Here is a 12,570-nt window from a genome sequence, read left to right on the forward strand (position 1 = left end):
CCACTGAAAGCAGCACATTTTTAGAGAGAAAGTGGGAGGGGAGTGGGGTGTGGCATAAAGATGCTCTCGTGACCAAGAGTTTCTCTGTGGTTATCTGTAGAAGCGGTCAGATGAGAGGTCATAGTATGAAAAGAAAATTTAGTTTGTGTGTATGGTTGAATGTGGTGTATGCCTGAGGTGTCTCAATTCAATTGAGTTGCCATCAGTATGTTTTTGTCAGCTTGTTCAGTAGAAGAAAGTGTCATATTAAGAGGCTTTGGGTATTATGAAGGATGTGGAGTATTCAGTGCAAAAGTATTAAAATTATTATGGGGCTTCAATTTTGGCAGCCCTACCTGTGTTCCTGTACAGATCGGCCCAGCCTCAATTTTCTAATAGGCAACATTTGTGACCCACGTCTAACTTGTTGGCTGTGTATCATAACAGTAGAAAATAAATAACAGTTTTGTTTTAATGTTGGACATTTTTTGAAAATACAGTCAGTAATACACAAACAATGAAAAAAATAAGTAATGTGTATAGATTACAGATAATGAATACATTATGGACTAATCACAGTTTTAAATAACATAAATAAACACAATTTGATATAACACAGTGGGTTCTTACAAAATGCAGACATACAGCAGTATTTTGTAACATTACGCCAAGTACTTAACTCCCACTTGCAATAAATGGCTATGAAACTTTATAGGAATATGAACAGTATTCTCTTGTCTAGGAGAGTTGAAAATTTACCTTGACTAATGAAATGTATTATAAAACCAAGTAAGCCTTATCTGGGGACGTTCACTTTGCATAATGTTCAGTAAATATGGGGGTAGTTATTTTTATTAATTCCACTTAAGGAACTCTGTATTGAGCAGGGCCAACTCAACCTTCTTGCAGCAGAATGTCACTGAGTTGGCATATCATAATGTATAGTAAATTCAGAAAGTCAAAGTTTCCTTCAAACTCACTGGTTAATGACTACACACCATTGTGTTCTATTTAATTAAGAATACTATATCAAAACTACAATAAAACAAGAGCCTGTTGTTAATTTAGCATATCAGCCAAATCTGTCAAATACCATATGAATGCTATCAATTAGTAAAATGTATGTATTATTTTAAATGTGACAGTCTCCCAAAAGGTGTTAAATAGTAAATAATTTATTGACCCAGCCTTGTTTTTAAAGATCATACTTCCTACAAAACCTTGCTGGGACATTTCTTGTTGATAGTTTCTAATTGTTCATCTTTGAAAAGTAGTTTTTTTGTAATTATTTTAATATTCCACAAATTCACCAGTTTCTTCATCTGCACGAATCCTGTCTTTCCCTTTACATGATACTCTCAAAGAGCTGTAAAGACCTCATAATATTGTCATCCTGTAGGAAAGAAAAACAGTACTTTAAACAAGCATGTGGAGACATACAGATTCTAAATAGTAAGTTTACAAATTGAGAAAAGTTGATATTAGAGTTCCAGCTTTCCAGATGGTTTAGGTTTCTTACTTTTTCATAAAAAACAGTAGAAATATCTGTACCAAGCTGACACCCTCCATTTCTAATATAGTTGCTGTATTCAATGCACTTACAACAAAGTATCAGGGCTCTACCTGATGTTATCCTTCAAAAAACATTAAACCACTTAAAACAATACATTGCAAAAAGGCCACATGGGTGCTGTGATTAACACATTAATACAGACCCTGCTGGTTATATCCTCTCCTTCAGTGATCTTCTGGTGGACTTCAGCAGTGATGTCTACCGGAAGGGGTGCCCGATCATGCGACTGGGCATTCCTTTTTTTAATGGAGTACTGGCACAGGCACAGAATGCTGTTACAAGCGATCAATCAGCAGGGGGAGTCCAGGGTGTCAAAAGACAGCCTCATCTCCCATGTGGCGGCAGGAAGGAAAGAAAATCAGAATGTACTGGTACGTCCTCATGGGGTTTTAAGAACACTTTTTGGAATTCAACTGCCAATCCTTATCTATACTGCTATCATTAGATGAGCTAAGTTTCAATAGTGTTGCATTAGTATACATTTTACTTGCAGAAAAAATAAATACCTCTTGGCATGATTCAATGAATTCTTCCAAAGTTACAACACCATCTTTATTTTTGTCCATTTTCTGCAAGATAAAATTTTAGTGTTATATATTAATATATATTAATGCTATGTATACAAACAATTTTCATATTACTTAAATTCCTTATACATGTATATATAAATACATAAATAGAGGTATATTTATATATGGTGTGGCAGGATGGCTCGATCAAAACAAGAAACTCCGAACACCAGCAGAATAAAAGCAAGATGTGGTTTATTGCAGAATTGTACAGTCCACAGCAATGCACTTCATAGTGTAAATAAACCAAAACAAAAACAAATCCTTTTGATACAGTCTGAGGGCCTCTGGCTTCCCTGCCTCTCACCCTACTCCCAGACAACTAATGGCTCTAACGGCCGCCCCTTTAACCACCTGAGTGCAGGTTAATTGGCTCCACCTTGCTGACCTCCAGCAATTAACCCTCCCCATGCTGGGAATAATGAGCGTTCCAATCTGCCACTTATGTAGACAGACTCCATTACTTTGCCACAATGGATATATACATATATTGTTTTACTAACCCTTACATTTTAAAAGATCACTTCAATGCCTCTGAAGAAAGCATAGCTGTAATTTTTTTGCACATGCTCAGTAGAACTGTCATTCTTGTCAAAGGGAGCTGAGCTCCCACTGAAATCAAGGGTAGTAACTGAAGCCAATCACCATACTTGGGAACTCCATGGGTTTCACCTAGAGCCTCCCCGTGAACTATAGAGTTGTGAGATGAAGTTTGTGAGTTGGAATACAAGTTCCAATTCAAACTTTAAAGCTGCATCCAACTGACAGGCTGATAGATTTGTAAGTTGCCTGCTTTTTTAGCTGGTATAAAAGTTGCATCTCCTGCATCCAACTTACTCATCCAAGTTGGCTTTAATGAATGACTTTACCTGCTCAAACACTAGTATTACTTGGAAGCATGTGGAATTTAATGTTTAGACCTGAATTTAAGGCTAAGCTTAAGCCAGGTAGTGAAACAGTTTCTTTTCCATTTTAATGATAATATCAAATTAACTCTAAGCATGACAGGCTCTTTAAAATCAGGCCACTCATGACATATTTGTCACAAAGATTTGCAGAGGTCTGTACCTCCAAAGCTTTGGATGGATCTGTCCCTTGTGTGATTGAAGAGGAGGCTGTTGTTAAATCAGTACAGTTACTCCGAACAACACAGGTACAGGGTTATGTGAAAGTGGCATGGGTTATACATATTCCTTTGGTATTTATGAAGGAAATGTCAGCCACTTTGATCCACCATTCTGCTTAGACTCTGTCTGCACTAGTGGAAACATGGGAGCTTCTCCTCTTCTTGCTAGACTAATGTTAGAACATTTATGTGCACAACTAATACACACGTTTACATTTATGAAAATAATATTTTTAGAGACTTGTGTTTGGGGATGCAAATTCCATAACAGTTTCCCATAGTGATTCAAGTTCCCAAGGCAAAAAGAAGGCATCAGCTTTGAGCATTTGGCAATGAAATACAGAAACAAGAAAGATGTTTCATTTTGCCTACATCCATAAAAAGAACACCAGGCCAGTTACTGTTAGAGGGCATAACTTCAACTCAAGCACATTATAGGCTATATCAAATACAACAGTGGCATGGTTTGTCAGTTCCAAAAGTCATATCTGGTTCATAGGAAGTCTATATATACTGCTCAAAATAATAAAGGGAACACTTAAACAGCACAATGTAACTCAAAGTCATTCACACTTCTGTGAAATCACACTGTCCACTCAGGAAGCAACACTGATGGACAATCAATTTCACATGCTGTTGTGCAAATGGAACAGACAACAGGTGGAAATTATAGGCAATTAGCAAGACACCCCCAATAAAGGAGAGGTTCTGCAGGGGTGACCACAGACCACTTCGCAGTTTCTATGCTTCCTGGCTGATGTTTTGGTCACTTTTGAATGCTGGCGGTGCTTTCACTCTTGTGGTAGCATGAGATGGAGTCTACAACCCACACAAGTGGCTCAGGTAGTGCATCTCATCCAGGATGGCACATCAATGCGAGCTGTGGCAAGAAGGTTTGCTGTGTCTGTCAGCGTAGTGTCCAGAGCATGGAGGCGCTACCAGGAGACAGGCCAGTACATCAGGAGACAGGCCAGTACAAACGCTACCTCCGCCTTTGTGCAAGGAGGAGCAGGAGGAGCACTGCCAGAGCCCTGCAAATGACCTCCAGCAGGCCACGAATGTGCATGTGTCCACTCAAACTGTCAGAAACAGACTCCATGAGGGTGGTATGAGGGCCCGACGTCCACAGGTGGGGGTTGTGCTTACAGCCCAACACCGTGCAGGACGTTTGGCATTTGCCAGAGAACACCAGGATTGGCATATTCGCCACTGGCGCCCTGTGCTCTTCAGAGATGAAAGCAGCAGGTTCACACTGAGCACATGTGACAGACGTGACAGAGTCTGGAGACGCCGTGGAGAACGTTCTGCTGCCTGCAACATCCTTCAGCATGACCGGTTTGGCTGTGGGTCAGTAATGGTGTGGGGTGGCATTTCTTTGGGAGGCTGCACAGCCCTCCATGGGCTTGCCAGAGGTAGCCTGACTGCCATTAGGTACCAGGATGAGATCCTCAGACCCCTTGTGAGACCATATGCTGGTGCGGTTGGCCCTGGGTTCCTTCTAATGCAAGACAATGCTAGACCTCATGTGGCTGGAGTGTTTCAGCAGTTCCTGCAAGAGGAAGGCATTGATGCTATGGACTGGCCCGCCCGTTCCCCAGACCTGAATCTGATTGAGCACATCTGGGACATCATGTCTCACTCCATCCACCAACACCACGTTGCACCACAGACTCTCCAGGAGTTTGCGGATTCTTTAGTCCAGGTCTGGGAGGACATCCCTCAGGAGACCATCCGCTACCTCATCATGAGCATGCCCAGGCGTTGTAGGGAGGTCATACGGGCACGTGGAGGCCACACACACTACTGAGCCTCATTGTGACTTGTTTTAAGCACATTACATCAAAGTTGGATCAGTTTGTAGTGTGGTTTTCCATTTTGATTTTGAGTGTGACTCCATATCCAGACCTCCATGGGTTGATAAATTTGATTTCCATTGAGAATTTGTGTGTGATTTTGTTGTCAGCACATTCAACTATGTAAAGACGAAAGTATGTCATACGATTAGTTCATTCATTCAGATCAAGGATGTGTTATCTTAGTGTTCCCTTTATTATTCTGAGCAGTGTATATAGAAAGTTGCCCAAATTGCAGTTTTCAATGTCTATATTCTATATAAGCAGTTCGACACAACAATATTGTTACAGTACCTGCTGCAAGTGATATCACACATTTTATCAGACATTTGCATGGGAGTTTTATATTTGTAATAATTTTTTAACTTTATTGGGCACTGTGAGAAGGGACATTTTTAAATGTGGGGGGCACCTGTGACATCAAAGTTACTGATCCCTGAATGTTGGCCAGGTTGAGACATTTATTTTTCCATGCATGCTGGCCACATAATGCAGTCTCTCTTTATCACTAGTTGCCATGGTTGCAGGCAGCCATACTAAGCTACTTGCTCCAAGGGCAGATCAGATTTTTTTTACTTATACTGTAGCTGTATTCTCAGATAGAACCCATTACATAAGCATACAAGACATCAGTTGCATTAGGTAAGAGACTTCACATATGTAGCTGGCCCTCAAAGGCATACGAAATAACAATCAATAACTTAACAATAAGGTAGCAATAAATGAATGTGGAGGAATAATCATGTAGATCCTGAGAAAAAAAAAATGAATATGCACTCCTATGGTTTACCAATGAGATTGGTTTCCAATAAATATAATATAATTGTATATTTTCAATGTATTAGGAAACATTTGTTGCAATTATGTTGCAAAATTACAACAGGCAGCATATATAGCTTGTTTATACATATACCTGAAAAAATAAGTCCACATGCTGCTTCGGTGCATCATCTTTTAGAACTGGATATGTATACTTCCCCATCATATCATATATGGCTTTGACTATATCCATCATTTCCTACAAAATAAAAATAAGCAAAGATGGAAAAACATGTTGTCATAAGTCAATGTCTTATTTGCTTTTTTGGATGAGGAACAATATCAGGTATTTATGTATTATACTCCACATGTTATCACAGAAGAAGTCGACACTTGGACTTGATTAGCACACAGACTCAGAATTTAGCAGCATCTGATTTTATATTTCTCTATTAGCCAAGATTATTTTTATCCCCACCACGACTAGATCCTTTCAGTGGCAACACTGTGTTGCATGAGCCTACGTCCCCCTGGGGGTTTGTTGCCATTATGTAGGTTCATTTTTATGTGGTAAACAATAACAAATGTACTTTACAGTTAACATTATATTAAAATGGTGAGATAGCAAAAGGGCCCGCGAGAGATTTAGAGGGCCTGTCTGCCAGTAGTGTACCCAGGGTAGCAGTGCCCTCCAGATGCAGACTATACTGCCCTTCGATGGAGGAGCAGGGCCAGTTAGGTAGATCATAGATCTCTCTCTAACTGGCCTAAAATGAAGGGAGCGGAAGATTCATACAGACCTCCATATCCTTGTGATGTGCGCCGGCTACTGATGTTGAGTGCCAGAATATGATGCCACTCAGCACTGAAGCCACACCCATCAACTGAAAGATAGAACAAGAAGAGGAGGAGAGGGCAAGGGGAGGGAGACGTGGGAGAAGAAGAAGAGGCTCTGCAGGAAAGGAGACAGGTGAGAGTGTGAGAGTGTGAGAAAGCATGAGTAAATGTGTTGTGATAGAAGGTATGCTGTACCACCCTCGCCAACCGGCTCAGTATCAAGTAATTGGAATTATGCTATTCCATCATCAGTGTCTAACTCAGTATATAGTAATGGGAGTTATACTGTACTACTTTCTGGCTCAGTATATAGTGATGGGAGTTATGGTGCACCAAAACCAGTGCCTTGCTCTGTATAAAGTGATGGAAGTTAAGCTGTACCACTGTCTATGTCTGGCTTAGTATATAGTGATGAGAGTTATGCTGTACCACTGTCAATGTTTGGCTCAGTATATAGCGATGGGAGTTAAGGTATACCACAATCAGTGTCTGACTCAGTATATAGTGGTTGAGTTAAGGTGTACCACAATCAGTGCCTGACTCAGTATATAGTGGTTGAAGTTTTGATGTACCACTGTCTATATTTCGCCCAGTGTATAGTGATGTGAGTTGTGCTGTACTGTTGTCTGTTTATGGCTCAGTATATAGTGATGGGAGTTGTGCTGTCCCACCTTCAATGTCTGGCTCAGTATATGGTGATGAGAGTTATGGTGCACCACAATCAGTGCCTTGCTCTATATAAAGTGATGGAAGTTAAGCTGTACCACCGTTTATGTCTAGCTCAGTATATAGTGATGGGAGTAATGCTGTCCAGCTATCAGTGTATCGCTCAGTATATAGTAAACATGAATATAGCTTTGATAAAGTCATTGATCAATTTGCAGAAATGGGGGTTCCAAGGCAGAGGAGGAAAATCCATTTATCTTTGCAGAATAGACTGTGTGGTCACTTTGGACCTGTTTTTTGTTATTATAGAAAGCAGTATAAAAATACATTTTTAATTTTAAAGTGTGTGTGAGGGGTGTCAGATATTGCACCTGCCTGGGTGCCAAATACTCTAGGTATGCCCCAGTGTAGGGGTGTTTTTTCCTTTAAATACAGTTTCATCCAGGGCAGGGAGCGATCCTAACACACTTACACTGCCCTCGTGGCTTACTTTTATTAAAGTTCCATTGCCGCCAATTAAGTGGACTTCGCAGAGTCTTTGGTGCACAAGGAAGTTGAAACTTCAATGTGCATAAACGTTCATATTAATAATAGTTGGCGAATTCATTCTTGGTAAAACATTCCTATTTGAGAAGACCTACTTTGTGTCAAAAATTTTCAGTGAACCTTTGTACTACCTCGTTTTAGTTCCTGTTTACAGCGATAGTAAATATATTTACTTTTATATTTTTCAGATTAAGTTTCTATATTTCTATATTTATGTGTTTAAGATTACTTGTGCAATATTGTTGTATTTTTACATTGCTGCCCATATTAGTTAATATTTAAGTGATGTGTGATATATTTTGTGAATTATTTTTTTATACTGTTTAAAAGCTACCTTTTTATTACTACAAATACTGAATAATTAGATATCTGAGTGAGTTGTTCACCCTTTTTTGGTATGAAGAATGATCCACAAAGGTTCTGTTAAGTCAACATTTATTTATTCCAGTTCTGTATCATGACACATTAGGTGCTTGCTATGCACTCTACTCTGGGTGTCTCCAGTTCTTGCTCTTGCTGAGGCGTGATGTCACTTCCTGTTGTCTGACCCTTATGCATATTCATAAGGCTCAGCTCAGCACATCCTTCCTTTTCTAAACAAAACAACAACAACAAAAACATAATAATAGAACTATTGTTGCAAAACAAGATGTCTACATTTTCTGACATGTCAATCAACATATAACACATAAACTGAGTATAACACAAAATGAAGTAGAAATGAGTTTAGGGTCAGTTTGCAGTTAACATTCTTCAATGAGTCTTTGTGGCCTTCTGATCGCTCTGCCACTTGATGTATGTTGGTTCCCCTGTGAAGACTGTGGTAGAGTTCCACCTGTATAATGTTCTGGGGCATGAATGCCCTCTGCATTGTCAGTATCCTCAAAAGATGACTCATCATCAAAAATTGGACCACGATCAATTACATTCTGCTCATGTTGTATTTCAGGACAATCCTTTTCTGAATCCTCGGTATTGCTTAACAAATCCATGCATTGCATTTTTGTATCCCTAAATGTCCTTCATGTATTTTTTGTAGCAGGTCACGCCAGAGAGAAACTGGAATTACCAATCTCCTGCCTTTCAAGAGTACACTGTCAAGCACTGATAGTTCATCCCTGTGTGCCAAGTATTGTTTAGGCATGTATATTTTCTTATTTGGCTTGTATCACATTTTGAAGTGTTTCATCCTCTGCAGTTGCCTGTTGCATTTTTTTCCACATTACTGGTGAAATCACTCCAGACATCACAACGCTATTAATATGAACATCCACATCGGTATCAATTCCATCATCAGGAGACCTGGTTCGTTCAGAACAAATCCTAGACAGGGTATCTGCGATTAAAAGATGTCTGCCAGGAGATAACTCCAACGTATAGTCATATTTTTGCAGCTTGAGCAGCAGTCTCTGAATTCTAGGTGGAGCTTTCCATAATTCCTTATGAGAAATTGTGATTAATGGTTTATGATCCGTTTCAATTGTTAAGGAAGTGCCATAAACAAAATTGTGAAATGCTTCACAGCCAAACGCTATGCCAAGCGTCTCTTTTTCTATCTGGGCATACTTGTATTCAGTTTCTGTGAAAGCCCTGGCAGCGTATGCAATAGGCCTCCACCCTGTGCCATCATTTTGTAACAGAACAGCACCAAGTCCATCTTTCGATGCATCTGTGGAGATTTTTGTTTTAAGTGAGGCATCCAAAAACTGTAGCGTAGGAGCTGTCATTAGCAATTCCTTTAATAATACAAATTCAGCCTCATGCTCTTTTCCCCAGTGCCACTCAACAGCTTGTACTAGTAAACCTCTCATGTGTTTAGTTTTGTCTGATAGATTGGCAATGAACTTGCCCAAGTAGGTTACCATTCCCAGGAATCTTTGTAAATCTTTCTTGTTTACAGGACTTGGCATGTTTTCAATAGCCTTGACCTTGGTAGGGTCAGGCTTCACTCCAGAACTTGAGATGATCTCTCCCAGGTAAAGAATCTCTGATTGAAGAAATCTACACTTTGTTTGGTTTAACTTTAATCCCTTTTACTGTGCAATCTGTAGTACTTTCTCAAGTCGTTCATTATGCTCAGCTTCATTAGTACCCCAAATCAGAACGTCATCAATGTATACTTTGACACCTTCTACTCCATCAAACAGTTGTTGAATGGTTCCGTGAAATATTTCGGGCACTGAACACAGACCAAACGGAAGACGCTTGAAACAGTGCCTTCCAAAAGGTGTATTGAAAGTACATATGCGCCTGCTTCCTTTCTCCAGAGGGACCTGCCAAAATCCATTGGAGGCATCGAGAACTGTAAACAGCTGGGCACCGGCCATCTCCCCTAGGATTTCATTTCTTGTGGGAATTTGGTAATGCTCCCTTTTAATACTGGCATTTAACTCTTTGGGGTCCAGACACAACCTTAGGGAGCCATCCTTTTTTGCCACAATAACCAAAGAATGAACCCATTCCGTTGGTTCATGTACCTGTTCTAGGACATCCATCTTTATCAAGCGCTGTAGCTCTTTTTTAAGTTTGTCTCGTAGGGCTACTGGTACTTTGCGAGGAACATGAGTCACCGGCGTTGCTCCAGTCTTTAAGGCAATTTTATATTTAATGGGAAGTTTTCCAAGTCCACTGAAAACATCTTTATACTTTACAAGTAAGGTAGCGATGCTCTTGTGTTTCAGTTCTGTAATCTCAAAGAGCTTGGTGAGCGGTCCTAACTGGTACCATGAGTTGTTCACCCTTTTTTGGTATGAAGAATGATCCACAAAGGTTCTGTTAAGTCAACATTTATTTATTCCAGTTCTGTATCATGACACATTAGGTGCTTGCTTTGCACTCTACTCTGGGTGTCTCCAGTTCTCGCTCTTGCTGAGGCATGATGTCACTTCCTGTTGTCTGACCCTTATGCATATTCATAAGGCTCAGCTCAGCACAGTGAGGATGTAGCCACAAGGGAGGGGGTTAACCAGGAAGAGGTGTGGTCATAATAGGGCATGGCTAAGCGTGGGAGATCACTACAGGGCCATAGCTTTATTGCCTGGGGCTCTAGATGGTCTCATTCTGCCTGTGTCATGTAAAAAGTACAGTGGTCTACAGAAATTATGATTGGAGTAAAGCATGTATGGCTATATTAGGACAGGAGACCTCTGTCCCATACAGCTTACAATTCAAGTAGTATTAGTAGAGAGCGGGTAGATATACATTCACATGGAGGACGTTTTTCGTAATGCAGCATACCCTATGCACATTAAGGACATGCACAATGTTCATAATAAGATTCTAATGACTTCAACAGCGACTCTGATAAAGCTATTCCCCAAAAGAACCAGGTCATTATGACTAAAGTTAATGAGAGTTGTTATCCATAGAAGCTATGAAATTTGATAGACATCTGCATGTATTGTCAGCGATGTGTGATTAGTCTGAGGTTATTGACAGTCATCATATTGGACTGAGTCAAGCCTCGGATTGGTTGAGTTCTGATAAAAGCATGCATCCTTAATGGTCATCACTCTGCATATGTTATCTCTAGATTTATCATAGTTATCCAAGTAACAAATGCAGTAATCAAAGAAATTGCAACTGATTTAATCTGCCATTCACAGTTTAATTGTACCTGCTATGTATACTTGCATGTGCATGGCTTAGTCTTTGCTACCTGTATGGCCTCCACCATGCAACCCTAACAACCTCATAGTATTCAAGGAGCTGAGACTTAGTCTCTGGCATCCTGGTACCTGTCATTCTGGGCTTTGAGGTGCACCAACCTTCTGAACCAGAGCTCTCAGCTTCACCACCCATTTCTGACATAGATTCCGTGGCACGTGCCAGGGGAGAGATATGTGCAACTTGATCTGGACTGCACAAGTAAGTTTTAAAACTGGGGAACGTAGTCTTTGGCTGAGAAGAAAAGTTGCTGCACAAATTGGCTCAGGATTTGAGCAACTACTCTGAGAATGCGGGGCTTTACTCTCTGGCTAAGAAAAAAGTGACTGTGCAACTTGACCGAGGCTGTGCATCCTGGCATGGGATCTGCCCAACTTTGTCTGAGAAAGAGGGGACCTCTGGCTGAGAAGACCCGGCTGAAAAAATATAGAATAGAATGACAAAAAAACTCGAGCCTTTAGGGTATGAAAAATCCTTCACATTAAGTGTGTGTGGGTTGAGTAAACTCTATAGTAAGATATTAAGCATATATTAGTTACCTCCTTGTTTATGTATCCATCTTTGTTTATGTCATAGAGATTAAAGGTCCATCTTAGTTTTTCATTGATTGTTCCTCTCAATAGTGTTGATAAAGCAGTCACAAAATCCTGCAAATGGAATAAATGTTATGTTAATGTTATGAGAGAGAAACATACATATGATATACTTATAATTGTGGGATACAATTTTAAATCTGGTGTAGGCATGCACGTGTGTTTTTTAATACAATAAATTTGCAGCGGTGCGGGGAACTCTCCTCTCTGACAGCCAGGGAAGGAACGCGATGGACACGGACAACCCCCGCTGCTAACCGCACCTCCTTCTGGTTGCAGCGGAAGTTGCCTACACAAATTGCGTAGACGTCTACCCGCTGCCCCGACTACACACCAGGGAGTCAGAAGCACCGGTAAGTTGGGGGGGGAGTGTTAAATGGGGGCATAAGACAGGAGGATGCAG

General features: G+C 40.4%; 1 protein-coding gene across 4 annotated transcripts in view; it reads right to left on the bottom strand.

The window, feature by feature from the left end:
• Positions 1 to 435: 435 nt before the first annotated feature.
• Positions 436 to 12,570, bottom strand: part of KCNIP1 (potassium voltage-gated channel interacting protein 1) — a 75,579-nt gene continuing 63,444 nt past the window's right edge. For all 4 annotated transcript variants that reach the window (XM_053463337.1, XM_053463335.1, XM_053463338.1 and 1 more), the window contains 4 exons: positions 12,114 to 12,221; positions 6,014 to 6,118; positions 2,059 to 2,121; positions 436 to 1,372 (listed from right to left, as the gene is read on the bottom strand). In XM_053463337.1, coding sequence (XP_053319312.1) covers positions 1,325 to 1,372; positions 2,059 to 2,121; positions 6,014 to 6,118; positions 12,114 to 12,221 — 324 coding nt within the window. In that variant the 3' untranslated portion in view covers positions 436 to 1,324. The remainder of the gene's footprint in view (positions 1,373 to 2,058; positions 2,122 to 6,013; positions 6,119 to 12,113; positions 12,222 to 12,570) is intronic.

Source organism: Spea bombifrons, chromosome 4, assembly GCF_027358695.1.
Source record: "Spea bombifrons isolate aSpeBom1 chromosome 4, aSpeBom1.2.pri, whole genome shotgun sequence".
NCBI lineage: Eukaryota > Metazoa > Chordata > Amphibia > Anura > Pelobatidae > Spea > Spea bombifrons.